General features: G+C 43.4%; 6 protein-coding genes across 6 annotated transcripts; 3 read left to right on the top strand and 3 right to left on the bottom strand.

Annotated features, from left to right (window-relative positions):
- Positions 1 to 29: 29 nt before the first annotated feature.
- Positions 30 to 5170, bottom strand: I206_107317 (uncharacterized protein; the record flags this gene model as incomplete). Its single annotated transcript, XM_070203494.1, has 10 exons — positions 30 to 109; positions 164 to 304; positions 361 to 672; positions 735 to 794; positions 845 to 907; positions 963 to 1109; positions 1535 to 4107; positions 4167 to 4415; positions 4474 to 5027; positions 5138 to 5170. The coding sequence occupies 10 exons, from the start codon at positions 5168 to 5170 to the stop codon at positions 30 to 32; spliced, it is 4212 nt and encodes a 1403-aa protein (XP_070059595.1).
- Positions 5171 to 5892: 722 nt separating this feature from the next.
- Positions 5893 to 6540, top strand: I206_107316 (uncharacterized protein; the record flags this gene model as incomplete). The annotated part of the gene is made up of 1 exon (XM_019156864.1): positions 5893 to 6540. One exon carries the CDS (start codon positions 5893 to 5895, stop codon positions 6538 to 6540), a length of 648 nt encoding a protein of 215 aa, XP_019009582.1.
- A 1294-nt stretch (positions 6541 to 7834) lies between these two features.
- Positions 7835 to 9358, top strand: I206_107315 (thiazole biosynthesis enzyme; the record flags this gene model as incomplete). The annotated part of the gene is made up of 9 exons (XM_019156865.1): positions 7835 to 8290; positions 8360 to 8432; positions 8482 to 8572; positions 8630 to 8664; positions 8736 to 8790; positions 8843 to 8918; positions 8993 to 9080; positions 9155 to 9216; positions 9278 to 9358. The coding sequence occupies 9 exons, from the start codon at positions 7835 to 7837 to the stop codon at positions 9356 to 9358; spliced, it is 1017 nt and encodes a 338-aa protein (XP_019009583.1).
- Positions 9359 to 9555: 197 nt separating this feature from the next.
- Positions 9556 to 11708, bottom strand: I206_107314 (uncharacterized protein; the record flags this gene model as incomplete). The annotated part of the gene is made up of 2 exons (XM_019156866.1): positions 9556 to 11279; positions 11339 to 11708. 2 exons carry the CDS (start codon positions 11706 to 11708, stop codon positions 9556 to 9558), a joined length of 2094 nt encoding a protein of 697 aa, XP_019009584.1.
- Positions 11709 to 12215: 507 nt separating this feature from the next.
- I206_107313 (uncharacterized protein) lies at positions 12216 to 14964 on the bottom strand (the record flags this gene model as incomplete). The annotated part of the gene is made up of 13 exons (XM_019156867.1): positions 12216 to 12546; positions 12611 to 12696; positions 12758 to 12880; positions 12948 to 13087; positions 13169 to 13479; positions 13534 to 13589; positions 13649 to 13715; positions 13769 to 13850; positions 13932 to 14314; positions 14382 to 14556; positions 14620 to 14700; positions 14754 to 14823; positions 14881 to 14964. The coding sequence occupies 13 exons, from the start codon at positions 14962 to 14964 to the stop codon at positions 12216 to 12218; spliced, it is 1989 nt and encodes a 662-aa protein (XP_019009585.1).
- A 1348-nt stretch (positions 14965 to 16312) lies between these two features.
- I206_107312 (1,3-beta-glucan synthase component FKS1) lies at positions 16313 to 22110 on the top strand (the record flags this gene model as incomplete). The annotated part of the gene is made up of 8 exons (XM_019156868.1): positions 16313 to 16595; positions 16648 to 17519; positions 17571 to 18557; positions 18611 to 20269; positions 20332 to 20548; positions 20617 to 20812; positions 20869 to 21929; positions 21992 to 22110. 8 exons carry the CDS (start codon positions 16313 to 16315, stop codon positions 22108 to 22110), a joined length of 5394 nt encoding a protein of 1797 aa, XP_019009586.1.
- Positions 22111 to 23121: the final 1011 nt, after the last annotated feature.

The following is a 23121-nucleotide window of genomic DNA, read 5'->3' as shown; positions in this document are numbered from 1 at the left end:
TGAGTGTGAGGATCATTCTCGGAGGTGATCTAAGCGACTTTTGCGTTTGTGCCAATCTTCCCCTTCACTTTGGCGATGAGTTCCGGTAATTTGTATGGCTTGATGACAACTATGACCAAATTTCAGCTTTGTCTAAAAACCTGCAGTGCAGGAGATCACTCACCTTCGTCCATTCCAGCCGCCATGGCTTGATCTATTTGACCCTGTCTAGCATTTCCGGTCAATGCGATCACCAGCTGGCGACTGTAGACACCTGATTCTTCCTTTCCTCTGATACGTTTGACTGCTGTAAGCCCATCCATCACTAACGACGTTACGTCAGCCGACCAATGTCATCGAGATGCACTGGGTTCAACTCACCGGGCATTTCTAAGTCCATGAGGACGACGTCATAGCTTGGCCTCCTCGACTGCGCATTTCCGCTGTACACCTCGTTGAGCAAATCAAGGGCTTCTTGACCATGATTTGCTACATCGCAGGTGAATCCCGCTTTGACGATCTGACGTTTGAGTACAGTTTGGTTGATGATATTGTCTTCAACAATGAGGAAGTGCAAATCGCTCGAATTGGAAGGGGCTGGGCTAGGGCTGGGAGCGAGGGTAGATGCCGAAGTGGTCAAGGTGAGCGATGACATGGAATCAGTGATAGACTTCTGTGCTTGACCTGTCCTAGCTTGGATGAAAAAGCGGAAGACTGGCATGGATCAGCAATGTATCAAGAATGTGTTCACTCACCGCTTCCCACGCCTAGTTGACTTTCTAGTTCTATACGACCACCAAGAAGTTCGGATATCCCTGTAACAGTATCAGCAGCACTCCGATACGCTGAAGATTCGCATACCCACTCTTGCAAATGAAAAGACCCAAGCCGCTCCCACCATATTTGGTATGTACCATCTTGTTGCCCTCTGAAATGGTTATGAGCGACTCGTATCCGGCTCCACAAGAACCAAAATAACTCACGAGAGAAGCGTTGGAAGAGGTTGACTTGCTCTGCTGGACCCAAGCCTGGCCCGGTGTCCTTGATAGCGATGAACATCCAGACAGGAGTATCTTCTTTCAAAGGTACAGATGCGGCATGTTCCTGAGATGGAGGTACACAAGTATCGTCTGAAGGAGGTGTCAGACTGATGTCGTACCTCACAGTGATGACTCTCGTTGTGCTGGTGGCGGTGAATCGTATCGCATTAGAGATGAGGTTGGTGACCACTTGGTGGAGCCGAACGTGGTCTGTTTTGATGAATGAGATACCCGCTTTCGCGATATTATCGCCAAACTCCAAGACTAGCTGTATCTTCTTCATCTTCGCTTCCGACACGAATACCGAGACAATCTACTGATCAGCTGCAATTCTTGTCAATTGAGGCTCACTTTCTTGGCTTCGGTTGTAACATCCGACTCGAAGTCATGTAAGGATAGCATATCAAGCTGAATTCGAGCGAGTGATAATACGTCATTCGCAATTCGTTCTTGGACAAGACCACATTGGTGTATACCTATTAGGGTCAGCTCAGTTTTTGTCCTGTAAAACTCACTGTCAAGCGCTTCAAGATCCTCATCTATCTCAGCCAGTAACTCCGGGGTGGCTTGGAAGCCTTCAGACCCGATCGATCGCAGCTGCCCTTGCAGCGCTGTCAGATTTTCCCTTACCAACGACGAACACTGGAGAATCGCCGAGACAGGTGTTCTTATCTCATGCGAAGTGAGATCGACCAGAAGCTCTTGTTGATGCTTCGATTCTTCCGCTTCCAATCTGCGCCTTTCAGCCTCAACAAGTTGTTCTTCTTGATAGGTTATATCGGATAGACAACCTAAAACGCCGGAAAGACTGGAATCAATCATGTCCAGGCGGATGAACGTTCCAGATACTGCTGTACCATTAAGCCATTTCCAAGTTCTAGTAGTCTCCCTCTCATTCCCATGAACTACTTCATTCCAGGCGCCCAGAAGATGAGACCGTCTATCTTCTGATACATAGTCTGCCCAGTCATTCAAGTCTACATCATGCGGGATCCCAGTGTAAGCACGATAGGTATCGTTACCATAAACAATGTGCCCGTCTGCATCCGCTCTCACGATACCTGATGGGCAGTAATCTAAAATCACAGCTAATTCCTGTTGACGTTGAGCGTACAGCATCTCCATGTGTGCTCGATTCTTCCCAATCTGCATGTGCAGATGCACTCTAGCTAAAAGCTCTTTCGGTTTGAATGGTTTCAACATGAAATCTTCTGCTCCCTCAACGAAAGCAGCTAGTCTCACTTCGTCATCTGTCGCCGCACTGAGTAGCACCATCGGTACCATTCGCGTCGAAGGATTGGACCGTATTGCCATTAGGAGTTGCTGACCATTCATGACAGGCATCATCAAATCCGATAGGATGAGGTTAGGTGGATTCTTGATTGCTTTTTCCAGTGCATCCTTGCCATTTGTCGCTTCGATGACTTTACAGTAAGGCGAAAATATGTTCTTCACATAATGTCGCATATCGGTGTTGTCGTCCACGAGCAGCAGCACATCGTTGCGATCGAACAAGAAAGCGTCCGCCCGTGATGAAATTGACTGGTCAATTTCTGAGTAGGCCGAATCCGATCTGTTGTCGCTGGGCAAGGCCCAGTGCATTGCGTCGTCCAAGACCGCTTTCCCGTATTCGCCGAACTCTACAGCACCCAGTTGATTATCAATTACTTGTCGTTCCACCAGAGGAATTCTTGCCACAAAGCTCGACCCGTGAGAACCACCAGTTTCTTCAGCAGTCCTAGAGGTAATCAGCAAGTCACCGCCGTGCAGTCGTATTATCTCCTTCGCAAGCGCAAGTCCTATTCCTGTTCCTTCGGTTCCTCTGCTCAAAGAAGTTGTGGCTCGGTGAAATCGGTCCGTAACCGATGTTAATTCAGCTTGAGGAATACCGATTCCAGTATCAATGATAGCGATGTCGGCATAAGATGTATTGTAGTTCAATTTGGCGGAGATGGCCCCACTTTCAGTATACTTGAGAGCATTACTGATTAAATTGGTCACTACCGTTTCCAGCAGTGTGGGATCCACGAATACCATTCCTTCATGGGGTTCAATCTCGATCGTGTATTGTATTCCCCTTCTTTCTACAGCGGGACGAAAGATAGATGCGAGGTCTCTGACAAATGTTCCAAGGTCCACTGGCAGAAATCGTCCACTCAATTTACCTGCTTCTATACGAGTGAAATCCAGCAAGGAGTTGACAAGTCTTTGAACGCGAGCAAGATTTCTTTGAGCAAGGGACAATCCAGCTCGTTGGTCCGTAGAGAGCTTAGTTCGAAGAACATCATCTAAAGGTCCAGCGACCAATGTCAAGGGTGATCTTAAATCGTGGGCTGCGCCTTGGAACCAGATTGTCTTGGCTCTCTCCATTTTATCCTTTTCATCCTGCCTGTGCTGTTCCGCTTCCGCCGCCTTTATCGAGCCCAAGGAAGTCGTAAGATGAGCTCGTAGAACGTGAATCCAGTCTTCGTACACTGGATCCAGAGGAGTCGCAAGGTTCAGACCTATGATTACGACCGATTGTGGGATATCGACAGAGGTTTCGCTGGAGATGGGGACGATGATAGCGGAGTCCGGCAATGCTTCCCATTGGCGGAGGGGGAATCCCTTGATGAGTTCAGTACAATCTTCCACGACTACAGCTTGTCTAGTGCTAATGGCTTTGGCAATCGGCCAGGACGTCTTATCATAGCTATACTGAATTCGACCGGTCCCAGATGACAGAGCCGAGATGGCCGATAACGTGGGGGATGATAGTTGATTGGCCTTGAAGCCGAACGTGGAGCGAGAGAAGCGGTCAGCAATCAAAGGAAGCGTGAGGTCGGAAGGTGCAGCTTGATGGTTTTCGGGCACACCTAAAGATGACTCTAAATGAAGTTTGACCTGCCCAGTTTCCACTCCCTCCTCCACACTGTAGCACATCATGAAAGGAACATCTTTCGGATTGTTCTCTAATACCTCCACGATACCGTTGTAGAACTCAGCGGTATTCCTTGCGGTAAGCAGTTGTTCGGAAAGATCGCGCAAGCTTTCTTGTCGACGTCTAGCCAAAACTGAGGCTGTAGTTTCGCGAGTAGGATTGAACAGGCTAGGGGTGGATGGATTAGTATTTTGGTAAAAGACAATTTTACTGCTCAGAAAGCTCACCCTAACGGCTTTCCGTCCTCATTAAACAAAGGTATAAAGCTCCAAGTATGATATTTTTCTACCCAAAATCCTTTGGGACCTCTCCGATACAACAACAAGTCATCTTCCCTGTAACATGGCTCGCCTAGGGTTAGACAATCGTCAATAAGATGACTGACACCTTCCCAGACTGGTCCCCATGCTTCCCTGGCTTTTGCCGTCCTTCCCCACATTAGAGGATGATCCACAATGTGAGCGTAATTATCGTTACTGAAGGTGTATACTGGAGTCAATGAAGCGTAGATTGAATTGGAGAGCATACACTCACTAAAGCATCTGGAAGTCTGGGCCCAGCCACAGTGCGTCCTGTGTTGATGATCTCAGAATCACTTCTAGCATAGTCTCAATTACCGGCGACCACTTCTCCCTTGGTCCTAATGTCGTCTTTGACCAGTCCGTTCGTTCTAGCAGCAATTTGCATTCCAATGAGGTTACTGCGGGGCTATTGCTTCCAAACTGTCTTTTCCTTTCCAACGCGAAGTGACTAGGTTCTTCGAATTTCGCTCGTCCCAGCGAGACGAGAGGTTCCGAATATGAGGTATCACCATTGGTCGGTTTTAGGAGATCGTCTTTCTGGGACACAGGGGTGATGCGATAACCCGAGGGAAATGATGTTATAACTATGAATGTCTGCGCGTCTTCTTCATAGACGATAGTCTTGATCAAGTTGAGGCGTTTTCCGCTCGCCTTCAAAGGGAACATGGTCTCATCTTTTTCCGCTCGTATCCATTCTTCAAACGATCTTGCTACGCCAGCAGGCAGCAAGCTTTCCAGAGCTTGCCCATTCCTCCATTCATCCCATTTATGATTGGCCCAGCTTATCTGACTCCGAGACGGTTCAGAGTCCTCTTCTTCTTGGGTCCGAATTATAAATGCAGGAAATGGATAAGTCTACTAAAGTCAGTAGGACATTCAACTTTCTAATAACTCACATCCAAATATGAAATTGAAGTCTGAAAAGGCATGTCGCAAGCTTGTTCGTGGGGTCGGCCGGGAGCTCGAGTGACTAGCCCGTCTCCAACAGCGTTCTAATGCTTCTCAAATTGTTGAGGATGGGGTATACATGTAACACAATAATGTAAACGAATGTTCCTAAATACCTATAGAACTATGCCGCGGACAAATTTCCTAATGAGTGTGAGACTAATGTAAAACCGTTGCTATAGTGGAGCCATGGATACGTGAAGGAATAAAATTCGGCAGAGCGTGGTCAATAACCAAAACAGCCGATCCGTCGATCCTAGAATCAGGGTCAACATCCCAAAGACCCCTGAACTTTTATCCCTGAGATTCCAGTGTGTTAAATCGTTTAAGGATGAAAAAGGCCTTGGTCATGGTTAAAGCCGGATGCTACGGCGATTGAAGAAGGCTCGCCTAAACCTCAATCCAGGAGGAAGATACAGGCAGAACGCGTCAAAAAGGCGAGCGGTAGCTTCGGGAGCCTTTTTCATCGTGGGCAGGCGCATATTCTGGCCAAGTGACCTTAATTACTGTGAACTTCTGTGCGTGCCTATTACTCGGGAACGGTAATATGACGTCACATGACCAATACGGCATGCAGCACGAATATATGCCATATGTTATCGTTCGAACATTACTTTCACTTTATAAATATCTGCAGCATAATTATATCCACCCAGAAGGCCTCTCTCGTCTCTTTAACTGCTAACTCGAGCTTCAAGTCAAGATGCCCATCTTCACAAAGCGACAAGATCCTCAAGCGGCTGCACCGTTGACTCGACAACCCGTTGACTTGAAGAAGCTTTTAGCTGTGTACGATGATTATCCAAATGTAACCAATGCTCTAGACGCTACTTTATTGAGATTGGAAGAAGCTGAAGAAGCAACTCGAATAGCTTATGAAAAGCGAGATGATGCTGAGAAGGATCTAGCGGATGAACGTCAAGGTAGAAAAGCAGATAATGATAGTGCTGCTTCAGCTAAAGACGAAGCTTTAAAATTAGCTAAGCGAGAAAAGGATGAAGCTGAAAAAGCTCGAGAGGAGAAGATCAGAAATGAATTAAATCCAAAAATAACGGATTTAGAAACCAAGTTGAAAAACGTTACAGAGCATCGAGATAAACTAGAAAAAGAGTTATCTGAGAAGAGAACTCAAATGGAGAATTGGATCAAATCGTTAGAGCAGCTAAGTTTAGAAAGAAAGAGCGGATATGACAAAGAGAGAAAAGCAATAGAGGATAGATGGGAAGCAGAAGCCAAAACACAGAAACTCGATGAGGAAATTGTGGAAGGTTTGAAGAACGCGTTGAAGCCCGTAGATACAGCTTCGATAAGGAGTTCTGCGCGTAGTGTGAAAAAGGGTGATGGTATATGATGTTGAATTGTGAGTCTTGGACTTAGCTTGTTTGCAATGCAAAAAGAGGCTAATATCCTGGTAGTATACCTTATAATCTTCCCGTTGGTCAGCCTGGCCTTCCTGTATCGCATATTGTAACTCCTTATAATCTGATTATTCGGCGTTCTGAAAATGCACGAATAAATTTACAAAGGTCAACCAGTCTAAATCAGCGTCTTAGAACATGATGTCGCCCTTCAGGTTATTTCGACATTGGTCTCATTGCGAGTATCGCTGTTACAACGTGCCGTTATTCTGCGGCTTCTCCAGTCATCTTTCTTACTGAACCGATGTTTGAAGCCGGACCTCTTGAGAGACGAATAGCAAGTCATGCCACGAGTCATACATGTTGAGCTGAGTCATTTGCTGCCGGGGCTGATCGTACATGAGGGAAAGACAGGAAAGCGGATCTACAAACAAGCGGTAGTCCACTCATTCCCCGTCGACAAGCTTCCCGGCGGATCATGCTTATACCTCTCTTAAATCCGGCTATACAATCGACATGCACTCGTCTGATAGGTGATAGACGTACCCAGTCTCTGAGCCGGGTGATATAGCATCGGCGTGACAAGTCAAGGTAATAGGATTGGGCGTCCGAACGACGAAAAGCAGATCTGAAAGCCTGGTGTGCCAAGTTGAAAGCGTCCACTCCTCACAAGCCTTCACTCCACCTCACAGAATATCGCACGTTTCTCGTTCCTTCGTTTTGGTAGTGGCGTGGGAAGCTGCTGATCTTTTGGGGATTCGATCTGCGCTATCGTTGTATCATCTTGCCGTCAGTACTCGGTGTTTTACCTCGTGAAAATTCTTCCGCAACCACACTCATAAAGCTCATCTGGGGCAAATAGTCCCATCGGGCCTTCAGCCTTCAATTTACACTCGACTCCTTTGGGGATCTAATTATAACCAACTATACACTATGCTCTCATGATGTCAACTGCGAATTTCGAATAGCGGCACTCCGTTCAGCTGAAAATAGCCTATCTATCTTCTATTTTATCCGGATCTAAAAATCAGCTCCGCGATTTCTCGTAATTCTTTCCGGATCTAAGAAAGTAGCTCCGTATGTGGCCTTGTAGGTATGCATGCACATGCATGACTATATATTGCTTAACAAAAGTACTAATGTACATGGTCCGTTCTGTTCTTCTTAATTCATCCTGGGTACAATTTGTTGAAAAACAACTTTGATATTTAATATATTGTAGTGACAATGACTGATTCATTCAAATCTTCAATCGCGTTTTTACGAACTGTCAATAGCGTACCGACAATGGCTCTTAAAGAGAAAGATAAAATGGGTCTTGGTATCTTACCTCCCCTTTCACCACCTTCATCAGATACCAAGAGTATCAATTTTACACCTCATGCTGACAACATCATACCTACAAACAAAGATGTAAAGGTAGATTGGGAAGGAGGATATACTTTTGCTCCTATCAAAGAATGGCAAGTTAGTCGAGCTATGACTAAAAGATATGGAGATGATCTGTACAGAACTGCTGTATCTGATGTAGTCATCATTGGAGCCGGAAGTGCTGGACTTACGTGTGCCTATGCATTAGCTAAGGAAAGACCAGACTTGAAAATAACTATTTGTGAAGCTGGTGTAGCACCTGGTGGAGGGGCTTGGTTAGGAGGCCAATTGATGTCTGCTATGGTTGTTAGAAAACCTGCTCATGAGATTTTGGAAGAAGTTGGAGTACCTTTTGAAGATGAAGGTGATTATGTGAGTGTTGGTAGTGACACACCTCATGATGTTATACCTCACCGCTTATCGAACAGAGATATGTTCTAGGTTGTCGTCAAGCATGCAGCCCTCTTCACATCTACAATCTTATCTAAAGTTCTCCAATTTCCCAACGTCAAGTGTTAGTTTGACTGATCTAACGCATGCAATTGTGCTGATTGTGGTTATAGTGTACAACGCCACCGCTGTCGAAGATCTTATCACTCGAGCCGATCCTTCCAGTCCAACTGGGGTCAGAGTAGCTGGAGTGGTATCGAACTGGTAAAATTGTTACACAATCTGTGATCTCGAACTGAGCTGATTTGAACCTGATCATAGGACTTTGGTTACTCTCGCTCATGGTCTTCAAAGCTGTACGTTGCTCCAATCATTTCTTCAACACCGGATAGTAAAAAGATGAGTACTGATAGATTGCTGACCGCAGGCATGGATCCACAAACAATTACTGCTCCCCTTGTTTGCTCATTCGCAGGCCACGAGTATGTGCTCTTGCTCTTTTTGCCATTATGTCCTACACTGACAAAATCATAGTGGACCATTCGGTGCTTTCTCAGTTAAGAGATTAGTAGCTACTGGTATGGTAGAGAAATTGGGTAATATGAGAGCTGTACGTTTTCTGCTCTGTTCAAGCCATCACGACCGTTAGACATGATGTTAGGTACTGACTTCACTTCGTTACAGCTCAACATGAACTCTGCTGAAGATTACATCGTCAATAGTACTAGAGAAGTCGTCCCTGGTTTGATTACTGGTGGAATGGAACTTTCCGGTAAGTAATGATGGTGTTTGTCGACCACTTGAAAAGGTTCCAAAGCATCTTTCGTTGACTTTGGAAGTATTCAGAACTTGATGGAGCCAATCGAATGGGAGCTACTTTCGGTGGCATGTTGGGATCTGGATACAAAGTAAGTGACTTCATGTAAGTGGATCGCAGATTTCCAGTTGACACCATCTTGATCCTTTTAGGCCGCCAAAGAAGCCATCAAGTTCTTGGATGCCCATGAAATCGTGGATGGTGAAGTTGTTGGTCGGAAAGAGATCGCTTGATCACTCATAAATCCTGAATGATCTTACACTTTATGAAAGAGGGCATTTGTGGAAGTGTTTGGTCGATTGTGGTAAACGACTATTTACCGTAATGATTGACAACAAATTCCATAAATGCATAATATTATTCATTTCCTATGTACAAGACGGACACGCTACGTTGAAATAACCATTCAGGAAACCCATTTGAGCGTTTTTTAAGCTAGCCCGGTACTAGTTTGGGGAACCATGTCACTCCCAACAGCCCCATCATCGTTCCATTGATTTGTGAAAGAACTTGGTATAGCAGAAGGTACACCTATAACCCATTCTCCCCATCCTTCAGCGGGTGTAGCAGTCGTAGAAGCTGTTGGGACAGCTGTTAGACTTGCAGTAGGTATAGCTGTTGGTATAAAGGAAGGAACAATCGGCGAAGCTGTCGTCATTCTTGATCCTGTCATTTGACCCCACGTACTATCAGGTTGGGGTATAATTTGAGACTGAGATGGATCGGAATCCTGTTGAGGCACAACATCTTTTGTTGGAGTTGTAGATTGTAAATAAGATTTATCAGAATTGCTAGGAATCATTCCACCACCCATTTGAGAAGCTATAAGAGCAGTAGCATCTGGTATATCTCCTAAAGGTGTGAGATCTGGATAAGGATTATTCCATCCTTCTCCACTATTGTCCAATCCACCTGCATTTGTATCGACATCAGAATTACTGTCGTTGGAATATAGGCCAATTGTTGAAGATGGTGAAGATAAAGTGCCGATTATTTGACCCGCAGGATTGATGATATACATTTTACCTTCAACTTGTATTGTTCGCAAGCTATTCAGCACTGGAGCAGTGAGGCCTGAGGCAGGAGTAATATCAGAAGCGAGTCTGAGTATCTGACCCGAAGAAAGTAGGTAGGTATTTTGACCCAAAGACTGGACGACGTTGCCTAGTCCCGTAGTAGGAGAGGTCAGTGCTTGAGTGGCAGTTGAGTTGACGGCTTGAGCTAGATTGTTGACGGTATCGGCTGAATTGGCAGAAGAGCTGACCACTCCATTGAGAGGTTGTGTGAGGTCATTCAATGGTGCCGGCGAAGCTGAGCCTTGTACGGTTCCCGTGAGACTTCCAATTGTTCCAGTTACAGCTTGAAGTGGAAGACCATTGGTGAGACTTTGAATTGGTGTTCCATTTGTCAACGACCCAGCCATCCCAGTCAAACCTTGGAGTGGAAGTCCGCTGGCTAATCCGCCGACGGTATCTGTCAGACCTTGCAAAGGTAAGGCATTGGTAAGGCCACCAATGGTCCCGGTCAAGCCTTGCAGTGGTGAAGCATTGGTCAAAGATCCGACAGTCCCTGTCAAGCCTTGTAAAGGTATTCCACCGGTTAGACTACCGATAGTCCCAGTCAGACTTTGAAGTGGTACTCCATTCGTAAGGCCTTGAACGGTTGATGACACTCCTCCAAGTGGTCCAGCACCACTGGTTATGCCTCCGACGATACCTCCTACAACAGGTAAGCCATTGACTTGATTTGAAACTCCACCAAGTAAACCTCCAATAAGTGGTAATCCGTTGACTTGGTTCGTTACTCCTCCAAGGAGGCCTTGAGATTGACCAATGACTCCCCCTAATATCCCTTGAGCTTGGCCTGTTCCACCAAGTAGACCAGTAGCTTGACCTGTAATTCCACCTAGCAATCCTTGAGCTTGTCCTATAGTCCCACCTAATACACCTTGAGCTTGACTGTTAATTCCACTAGATATACCCTGCGCTTGAGTCAATCCCAAAGCATCGACTCCTTGGGTCAAACCTGTTACGTCCGAAACGCTTAATCCAGATTTAGCTGCTTGAGGAATCATAGGTACCGAAGTAGGTATAGCTGCGTTTGTAGGTATAGTAGGATTGGAAGGTGATGGAATTTGAGGTAATTGTCGTCGACCTGGTTACGAACAATAATCAGACAAACAAGCAGCATGAGTTCGCTTCGTAAGGACTCACTTGGTCGACCTTTACCTCCAATTCCAATTAAATTACCAATATCCAAATTTAAACCTAACCCATCAACTGTATTTGCATTTGTTCCATCTTTATTATCATTTCCAAAATCAATATTAAGATTCAAAGGATTGATTTTATTACTTGAAAGTTTCAATAATGGATTTGAAGGATTTATTAAACTACTTGGTCTAGGTGAATCAGAATAATCATCTGGATTAGGTGATTTACCTCCATTATTTCCAATAGATTGTTGATTAAATCCTGAAGCTGTTCCACCTGAATTATTTGGAACTTGAGGTAAAGGTGCACCGAAGGTTGTTGATGACAAAGCGAGAGAAGTTAATAAAATTGGGGTCGTTGAGAATTTCATGGTAACGTTGATGATATCTATTTGGTCCTTTCAGTTTGTTGAGAGCAAGTAAATGGATTGACTAGATAGACCAAATAAGATTATAAATCGATGATGTTGTTTCCTGGATTGAATTATAAGTTGAATGAACTCGGCCAGCGAGAATGAGAATTATAAGTATCAATGAATTTGTAGTAAAGTGAAGCAAGCTTGAAGGAAAGAAAGATTATTACCGATGGGTTTGTGCATGTATTTATATGATTTCAGTCTTTGGCAAATGACTCATCTCAACATTGACAAGGCGGAGAAAGACCGAGTTTGATAAAGTGGTATTTGAATTTAGACTGGGAGGTCGGTCTTCGACATTGCTGTTTCAATGATAAGTCAAATTTTATATCTGAGATAAGAAACTTTGAGATGGCTTGATATTGTCAGTCAGTGCGTGGAAATTGTGACCTGTGTCAGTGCAAGACGTCCTTCAGCCTGAGTCCTGAAACTTCAATGACCCTCTGAACCCAACGCCATACATCACTGTAACTCCTCATCTTCGGCAACCTCTAACAATTTCCAGCCATTCTTACTGCCCATATCTTTGATCACACCTTTATCTCTCCACCAGCCCAACGCATCTTTGACCAATCCTTCAGTAATCTGTAAAGCCTCTCTCAGCTCGCCAATCGTTAAAATCTCCTTTTCTTCGAATAATTCAATGATTGATGCTTGTATAGGAGTCGCTTCGACTTCCACCACTCGATCTTCAAGTTCAATCGATAAATGGACTGTTCCTAGTGATTGGAGGAAACGAAGGTGTTTATCAGGTTTGAAATGATGAAATGCAGCTTCGTACTCTACTTGTGCTCTAGGAAGCCTAGTCAGTCAGTTGGTGTTGCGAGACACAAGATCAAAACAGAAATCGAACAGACTTTAGTAATTTTGGCGGTAAGACTAATGATGTTCCTGGTACGCTCGGCCAGAACATCTTGGAAATCACTAAGGGGTGGACGGTAGACTTCGGAGTATCTCGCATCGATTAGCTTCTCAATTCTAAGATACGAGTGGAGTCGTCTTACCTTTATATCTCCTTGGACATGATCATCAATCCGCTTCGAGTCTGCCATATCCTTCAACATGACATCGCAGACATGTAACGCTTGTTCACCGAATCGGAGCTTGAGCAATTCGATCGTTCGTATCTGTCATGGCCGTTGTCAGTAAGGCCTTTGCCCCTGTAGATACGAAGCAGTATCTGTCCAGACTCACTTCCTTGACCGCATCGTAATCTTTGACCGCCAACAACCTAGTCGCAAGCAACACTTGCAACTCCTTGATAATGACATCCCTACTCTGATATATACTAACAAGGGTGGAAACTATATCACCGGCTTTGCCTGATCTGAACTCTGCAGGCGTGCAAACCCAGGATGAGTTGTTAGTATACGACAAAGAAGCGATCAACCAGAGCTTGATGGGAGAGTACTGACCTGGTGCGGCATCAACAGGTTCTGGATCCCATTTGGGATCTGACCAATCTTCAATCCCATCATCCCCTTCTCCATCCTTGATCAACCCTGCATTCTCATTCTCGTCACCTAATTCTTCGCCTTCCACCAATGCAGCGACTATACACTTGATAGTATCTGGTCTATCACGAAGATGTTTTCTGATAGGCGATGCGACTTTATGTAAGAGTACCCCCGGCGGATCGAGAATACGTAAACATCGGATGGTAGATATATAAAGCGATAAGACTAATTTAGTTTCTGCTCCCGGGTGTAGAAGACGTCTCAAGTTACTATACAACAACGGTTTAGCTCTAGCTAATGGCCTCTGGCTCGATATTACTCACGCTGCGTTGAGCTTGTTGACTAGCTCAAGACGCTGATCAACTTTGAATAGGCATTCCTGATTTATGGGTTAGCTTGAAGATAATCAATCGAGAAGGTCACTTAGTCGGGACCCACCTTGAGATCCTCTAATGCAGCCATCGAATCTGGAAAGTCAACGATGATGTCGAATAACTCATCGGCGCTGAAATCCTATCAGCTGCACTCCGTCAGGATGCGCGGGGTAAGACAGCTTACCGTATATCAAAGAAGCATTTGCAAAGGTAATAGTCGAATCTCGAAAACATGGGTCGAAGAGCAGCTTGAGCTGTTTCATTGCCTGAACACATGGTCCATTAGCTTGAACCATCCGGCCTTAGTGACCAATCATTCGTGACATCGCACTATAAAATCGACTTACCCTCAAACATTCCACTTAGCCAATTCGCAACTCCATCTCCAACTCTCTGTCTAGCTCGCGTCAACCGTCTTGCATCCCATCCTTTTCCAGCTTCTTCCCTTGCAATCTTTTCAATCTCTTTATAAGCTACTTTACTAAGCGATCCTGAGTATCTCGGAAATATGCCTAACCTAGATAGATGCGGAGAAGGGGGATGCACTTTATGATAATTCACTGGCACCGATTGGAAAAGTTGAGGTATTGATGGTGGATCCAGCAAGTGCTTCGGTAAAGAGTTGAGGGATATGGTCAAGAAGGTGAGTAGGTAATCAGGAAAGAGCGGACTAAGTAGAGAGTGTAAGAGGGAATGGAATGAAGCTGTGAATGTCCCTATGAGCTTGGAACTGTTATTCGTCAGCACTGGTACGCTTCACAGTGTGAAATAACGAACATGATAGATGTTCAACTCACTCTTGGAATGCTCTCAGAGGCACACCCCAGGCTCTTTGCCAGACTGCCAGCCTCTCTAACATTTCACACATGATTGGCGAGATTTCGCCCTCATCTTCAGGCATCAATGAACCTAAACGATCTATATATTTTTGAACATCCTGAATGATAAGGTAAAATCTCGCTTCCACCGCGTCTGACCAAGAAAGTTAGGTTAGCAAGACCCATCGAGTGTTATGCAAAGTTCTAGAAGACTCACCTTTGAAATCAGAGTATAATGCTGGACCTCGTCCATTTCTCAAAAGGATGTGAAATGCGCTTGTCACTTCAGGCGTTTCGACTTCTCTCCGCTATCAGCTTCCAACATAATTGAATCTTCTCGATTGAGCTTACGTGGCTTGACTGATGATCTACCAGTGCTGATATCTCGAGGGTATATATACTCGGCTGCGATCTGTAATGCCTATTATACAACCAAGTCAGTTGAATGACTCGAGTTGCATTGATCTCATCAACTTACGTGAGCGAGCTGTTCGTATTGCTTTGCACCTTGAGCTGAAGTAGAAGGAAGATTCCAATCATTCAGAGCTGCGACTAATGCCATTGTGTCGTTGTTCAAATGCGTGAAGTCATTGGTCATGCATGCTAATACGAGATGAGATTGAACCTTTTTATAATCTCACTCATGCGCATCATATCATAAAAGCAATAACAAACCTCAAACGCGTCCTCAATATGTATATGACCACGTGACATCCGGCAATCACCGCTTTTTGCTTTAAAACGGTGCCACATTAAGTAAAGGAGACAAGGTGAAACTCCGTTTTTCTATAAAAGAGGTCCTAGCATGCAGTTAATATGAAAGCTGGTTGGGACACAGCCCCTTACGCCAATAATGACGTTTATTATCATACCCTCAATCACCGCTGCGTTGTTTATTTAATTACATTTATTATTACTTATTCCCCTCTCTCTCTCGTATACAACTGCGAGTACAATATGATAAAAAACAACTATGTAAAGGGAATCAATCATTTATGCATGTACTTCCCGAGCACAGCTTGAGGTGAATAAATGATAGAACGTATATGCATTCTGTCATCAAGATATATAAGAAGCTATTAGAATTGCAATGCGATGATTAGGAATATTTTCTATTATCAGGGTTTTGAGTGGTTAGGGTAATAAGGGGTGAAAAGGTGAACCAGCTCAGGCTAGTTGATTGTTGTTGTTTATAGAGATAAAATCCTTTCTCTCTCTTTTTACCCCTCTTTTTATTATTTCACGCGTTATTCGACCAAGTAAAAATCAAACACACCTTTACACCGTACACCACCAAACCGCACTTGAAACATTTAACTATACAATTCATTTTATTCTTGATCTTCTTCTACATACATCAAGGTTCTTATTTATTCATTTCTCGTCTCTTCATCGTCTCTCTTTACCTGCGTCTCGACGACACTCACGCATTCCGTTCATCACCAAGTGGTGAAAGATCAAATAACAATTTTGGACGGACGATACGGAAAAGACAAGTCAACATCGCATTGATCTCACTAAGGAAAAGAGCAGAAATCAAAGGAACGGCAATTTTACAATAACCAGGAGAGCTCTATCATTACAATCGCGCCAACGCGATCGATAAGTGAGGAACTAGCTGGTAGAGAAGAAGGCGTCTTTCTTCTAGACTTCTGAAGGTGAGTGTTACCGGAAAAGAGAAATTTACATCTGCCATCATCCTGGTTACGCAACGCAAAAGCCTTGTCATCGGCAAACTCTCTTGGCGGTCGAAGTGTTGTGACGAAGATCACATTGAATTCACATATTTTCCACTTCATCTGTTGAATCTATCTTTGGATGGAACGACGGCTGCATGAGCGCTCATTTGATCGTGTTCACTCTTGGAATCCCGCTAATTCAACAGCTATTTTCAGCTTTCAAACCCCATCATGTCATATCCTAACCCACCTCCTGGACCTAAACATAACCCTTCTTCTTATTCTTCCGGCTCATCTGACCCTTTCAACGGTCATCAATTGAATTACGACAATGCTCCCCCTCTTCCCGGTCATCCAGATGCGGTAAATCATCCCGGTGCAGGTGTTGCCCCTCCCGGTCAAGGTGGCCAATATGCCGCTCATTTCGACACCGATGCTGAAATGGAGGCAAGAATGATCGGTGGTGGTAGAGGTATCGAGACTTGGGCGAGTGATAGTGGGTACAGTGGGAATGGTAAGTCGCTCATTATTCAAATGAGCATACGGTCTCTGATGATCTCGTATAGATGGATATTACAATGGTTCAGAATACCACGGTCAACAAGGATACGTTCCTTCGCGAGCTTCCACGCCTACTTTCACTGAAGGTAGTAGAGATGGCCATCGACCTAGAGAACCTTATCCCGCTTGGACTCAAGAAGCCAATATCCCTTTATCGAAAGAGGAGATCGAAGATGTGTTGATTGACTTGGCCAATAAATTCGGTTTCCAAAAAGACTCATCTCGAAACGTATACGATTTCCTCATGATTCAACTCGATTCTAGAGCATCTCGAATGTCACCAAATCAAGCTCTTCTTACATTACATGCAGATTATATCGGTGGAGAACATGCGAATTACCGAAAATGGTACTTCGCCTCTCAACTCGATTTGGATGATGCAATTGGTGCAGTCAACAATCCGGGTTTAGCAAGAGTTCGATCAGTAGCGAGAAGAGGAAAAGGTCCAAAAGGCAAAACCGCTCCTGCCACTGCTCAAGAAAAATCACTTGATTCTGCTACCAACCGATGGAGAACTGCTATGAACAACATGTCCCAATATGATAGACTTCGTCAAGTTGCCCTTTACTTGCTTTGTTGGGGTGAAGCTGCTCAAGTTAGATTCATGCCAGAATGTCTTTGTTTCATCTTCAAATGTGCGGATGATTACTATCGATCGCCCGAATGTCAAAATCGAGTAGAAGCTGTACCAGAAGGGTTATATCTGAGAGCAGTAGTCAAGCCTTTGTACAAGTTCTTAAGAGATCAAGGATACGAAGTTGTTGATGGGAGATTCTTGAAAAGAGAGAATGATCATGACAAAACAATCGGTTATGACGATGTCAATCAATTGTTCTGGTACCCCGAGGGTGTCAGCAGGATTGTATTGAATGACAAGGTAAGATTGTTACTCAGCCACTTATGTGTTCTAGCTGATCACAATTTGTAGACACGACTTGTGGATATACCTCCCGCTCAACGATTCATGAAGTTCGACAGGATCGATTGGAACAAGGTGTTTTTCAAGACCTACCTTGAAAAGCGGTCTTTCCTCCATTTACTCGTCAACTTCAACCGTATCTGGGTTCTGCATATCTCCGTCTTCTGGTTTTACACTGCTTACAACGCTCCATCGATCTACGCCGCTCGAGGAACAACCAAAGCTACTACACCTATGGCTTGGTCTGTTACCGCTTTAGGTGGTGCCGTCGCTTCGTTGATCATGATTGCCGCTACTCTCGCTGAATTCTCTTACATCCCTACAACATGGAACAACACTTCGCATTTGACTCGACGGTTGATATTCTTACTCATCATCCTCGGTATCACCGGTGCACCCACAATCTATATCGCCTTCTGGAACCAAACAGGTCAAGTCTCTCTTATCCTCGGTATTGTTCAATTCTTCGTATCAGTAGTCGCGACAGCAGCATTCGCAACTCTGCCATCTGGAAGAATGTTTGGAGATCGAGTAGCCGGTAAATCAAGAAAATACTTGGCAAATCAAACCTTTACTGCTTCATACCCCAAACTCCCTCGAAACAATCGGATTGCCTCTTTCTTACTTTGGATCCTGATTTTCGGATGTAAATTTACTGAATCTTACTTTTTCTTGACTCTGTCTTTCAGAGATCCCATCAAGGTTATGGTCGGTATGAAAGTGCAAAATTGTCACGACAAATATCTCGGAACTGGATTATGTACCAACCAAGCTGCGTTTGCTTTGACAGTCATGTTCGTCATGGACTTGACCCTGTTCTTCTTGGATACCTTCTTGTGGTACGTTATCTGGAACACTGTTTTCTCGATCGCTCGATCTTTTGCTATTGGTATGTCCATCTGGACTCCTTGGGCGGATATCTTCGCCAGATTGCCAAAGAGAATCTACGCCAAGGTTTTGGCCACTGCCGACATGGAAGTCAAGTACAAGCCAAAGGTGAGTCTCAAATCTGGTGTTTCAGATCGAGTGTTGCTAATACACGTCTGCAGGTCCTGGTTTCGCAAGTTTGGAACGCTGTAATCATTTCAATGTACCGAGAACATCTTTTATCAATCGAGCACGTTCAAAAACTACTCTACCACCAAGTCCAATCCGATCAACCTGGTAAACGAACGCTTCGAGCTCCAGCGTTCTTCATCTCTCAAGGGGATAAAGGTGTCAAAACAGAATTCTTCCCTAAAGGATCAGAAGCCGAACGACGAATATCCTTCTTCGCTCAATCACTTACTACTGCCATTCCTGAACCTATCCCCGTAGAAGCTATGCCAACATTTACTGTTCTTGTACCTCATTACTCCGAGAAGATCTTGTTATCGCTCAGAGAAATTATCAGAGAAGAGGATCAAAATACTCGAGTCACTCTTTTGGAATATCTCAAACAACTTCACCCCATCGAGTGGGACAACTTCGTCAGAGACACTAAGATTTTAGCCGAGGAATCTAACATGTTCAATGGTGGTAATCCATTTGGAGGTGATGAGAAAGCCGAAGCCAAGAAAGCCGATGATATCCCATTCTACACTATTGGTTTCAAATCTGCTGCTCCTGAATACACACTTCGAACTCGAATCTGGGCTTCTCTCCGTGCTCAAACTCTTTATCGAACTGTATCTGGTTTCATGAACTATTCCAAGGCAATCAAACTACTCTACCGAGTCGAGAATCCTGAAGTTGTCCAAATGTTTGGTGGAAACACTGACCAACTTGAACGTGAACTCGAAAGAATGGCAAGAAGAAAATTCAAATTCGTTGTCTCGATGCAAAGATACTCTAAATTCAACAAGGAGGAACACGAAAATGCTGAATTTTTACTTCGAGCCTACCCAGATCTTCAAATTGCTTATCTTGATGAGGAACCTCCTAGAAAAGATGGTGGTGAATCTAGAATCTTCTCTGCATTAGTTGATGGACACTCTGAAATCTTACCTAATGGAAGAAGAAGACCTAAATTCAGAATTGAATTACCCGGTAACCCAATTTTAGGAGATGGTAAATCGGATAACCAAAATCATGCTATTGTCTTCTATCGAGGTGAATACTTACAACTTATTGATGCGAATCAAGATAACTATTTGGAAGAATGTCTTAAGATTAGAAATGTCCTTGCAGAATTTGAAGAATTTAGAGTATCAAACCAATCTCCTTATGCTCAAAATGGTCATCAACAATTCGAGAAATTCCCAGTTGCCATTCTTGGTGCTAGAGAATATATCTTCTCTGAGAACATTGGTATTTTGGGAGACATCGCAGCTGGTAAAGAACAAACTTTCGGTACATTGGCTGCTCGATCACTCTCTTATATTGGTGGTAAATTGCATTATGGACATCCTGATTTCCTCAACGCTATTTACATGAATACAAGAGGAGGTGTTTCAAAAGCTCAAAAAGGTTTACATCTTAACGAAGATATCTATGCCGGTATGATGGCTTTCGGAAGAGGTGGAAGAATTAAACATTCAGAATATTATCAATGTGGTAAGGGAAGAGATTTAGGTTTCGGTACTATCTTGAATTTCCAAACTAAAATTGGAACTGGTATGGGTGAACAAATGCTTTCAAGAGAATATTACTATTTAGGTACTCAATTACCTATTGATAGATTCTTGACTTTCTACTATGGTCATCCAGGTTTCCACATCAATAACATCGTGAGTCGACTTGGTATGTTCGACTGAGCTAAGTGAGAGCTAACTCATCGATTTACTCTTAGCTCGTCATGTGTTCCGTACAAGTCTTCATGCTTGCCCTTGTCTTCCTCGGTACCCTTAACAAACAGTTGGTCGTCTGTAAATACAACGCGTCGGGGGATATCTTACCGGGACAAAGTGGTTGTTACAACTTGCAACCTGTCTTCAAGTGGATCAAACGATGTATCATCTCCATCTTCATTGTATTTTGGGTAGCTTTCGTTCCTCTTTTCGTACAAGGTCAGTCCACGTCTTTGAAAGCCAAACCTCGGTAATTGAGCTGACATGATCCCATCGATCACTCACAGAACTCACTGAAAGAGGTGCTGGCCGAGCCATCTTACGATTGTGCAAACACTTCTTATCCCTCTCACCTGTCTTCGAAGTGTTCTCCACTCAAATCTACATGCACTCGATCATCAATAACTTGACATTCGGTGGGGCTAGATATATTGCTACCGGAAGAGGTTTCGCTACTACTCGTATCTCATTTAGTATATTATAGTGAGTTTGCTATCGTTTTGTTGTGAAGCGATTATGTCGACTAACTCATTACATAGCTCCCGATTTGCCGGTCCATCAATCTACCTTGGTCTTCGAACATTAATCCTGTTGCTCTACATCACCTTATCAGTATTTGTGCCTCACCTTATCTACTTCTGGATCACCGTTGTTGGTTTATGCGTTGCGCCATTCTTGTTCAACCCTCATCAATTTTCGTATTCCGATTTCATTATTGATTATCGGGAATTCCTTAGATGGATGTCAAGAGGCAACTCGCGAACACACGCCAACTCGTGGGTGGGATACTGTCGACTGTCAAGAACTAGAATCACTGGTTTCAAGAGAAAGAGACTTGGTTTACCCTCTGAAAAGCTCTCTTCCGATACTCCCAGAGCACCATGGAAGGCTATCGTTGTTGGTGAAATCATAGGTCCCATTTGTCTCGCCATCCTCTTTGTCGTCTGTTACCTCTTCGTCAAATCTTTCACCGTTGACGGTAAAACTCAACCTGGTCTTCTCCGAATCGCTATCATTGCCCTCGGTCCAATTGTTTGGAACATGGCTTTCCTCATCACCTTGTTCTTGATCTCGGTATTCCTTGGACCATGTTTGAATAGTTATACCAATCAATTCGGAGCCACAATGGCCGCTATAGCACATTTCGGTGCTGTAGTAGGTATGATAGCTTTCTTCGAATTCCTCTGGTTTTTGGAATTATGGGATACTTCTCACGCTGTATTGGGTATCATTGCTGTTATCTCAGTTCAAAGGTGTATCTTCAAGATTCTTATCGCTGTCTTCCTATCAAGAGAATTCAAACATGATGAAACGAACAGAGCTTGGTGGACTGGTGTATGGTTTAACAGAGGATTAGGATCTCATGCTCTTTCACAACCTGCAAGAGAATTTGTTGTCAAGACAATTGAAATGGGATTATATTCTGCCGATTTCATCGCTTGTCATTTACTCTTATTCCTTCTCACTCCACCAATGTTAATACCTTACTTTGATCGATTACATGCTACCATGCTTTTCTGGTTGGCTCCATCGCAACAAATTAGACCACCGATCTATAGTTTCAGACAAAGATCGCAAAGAAGGAAGATTGTGTTTACTTGTGAGTGACATTGCCTGTGTTCATCGAGGACGTGTAGCTAATTCTTGCTGTTTTGATATTAGACTCAATCGTATATGTTTTGATACAAGCTATATTCGTCGCTCTTATCGTCCTTCCACTCTTATTCAAAGGAGTGATTGGTTTGACACCAGATGACGTCCCATTCGGCGCCGTCATCTAATTTGAAATACAATCAACAAAATCACCTCAATATAGCATTATGACATATAGCATTATGACATTTTTCAAAATACCTTTTATGTCTTAGATATACACAAACGAACACGAACACTTTAGCATACATAACGGATGACAAAAAGAATAAACATGATCTAAAAAAGTAAAACAAACGGACAATTCATTCAATGATTTTCTTTCATATATATACAATTTCAATTCATACGAGTTTTCTCTTTCTTATACATATATACCCCAATTTCCAAGAATTAGCTTTAAGCTAATTTATAACGTTCTCTTGATGAAGAATTACTTAAATATCAATCATTTTCCTATGTTTGGATGATGGTCGATTTATAGTTGATATCTGAATAAGTAAGATGTGTCATGTCTTTATGAATTTCTCTTATATCGATTGAACTATCAGATGTTATACAGGTTGAATGATGTAATTCACAGCGGATCGGAGTATTCCTTTCCGAAATGCGAATGAGATTAATTGAAGAAAGGCCAGCCGAATAAGTGGTGCTGATAGGAATTACCAAGATTTAAGATCTCAGTTTCATATTCACCCTGCCCTGTACCCCTTGCCCTGCTCCTTTGTTTTGCACTTTTTGGTAACGCGTATACAGTTTACGTTAACGTTATCTTTTTTTTTTTGTTTTTCGGTAATTAGACGCGTCTTGTCAGTTTTGTCGATCTTTGTCTTACTTTTCAGGTTTTGTTTTTCCTGAATGATCTTTATGATTAACGATATGCTATCGTTTCCTATCGGTCAACAAATTTGTGGAAATGATTAAAGTTGATATGTCGATGCAACACGATTATTATTTATCGACTTATAAATTCGTACTATTTCTTCCTCCTTCTTTTGTTTCTACTCGACTTGGATAATTTCGTACTTATCATTGTATTTGTTGGTGACTAACTCAACGTCTTTCCTTTTCAATACCAGTGTGTATAACAGTAATTGAACAAGTTTGATTTTTAAACGTTATCGAATTTTGTTTCCAAG

The sequence above is a fragment of the Kwoniella pini genome, chromosome 10 (genome assembly GCF_000512605.2).
Source record: "Kwoniella pini CBS 10737 chromosome 10, complete sequence".
Taxonomy (NCBI): Eukaryota; Fungi; Basidiomycota; class Tremellomycetes; order Tremellales; family Cryptococcaceae; genus Kwoniella; species Kwoniella pini.
This window is presented reverse-complemented; position numbering and strand designations above follow the sequence as displayed.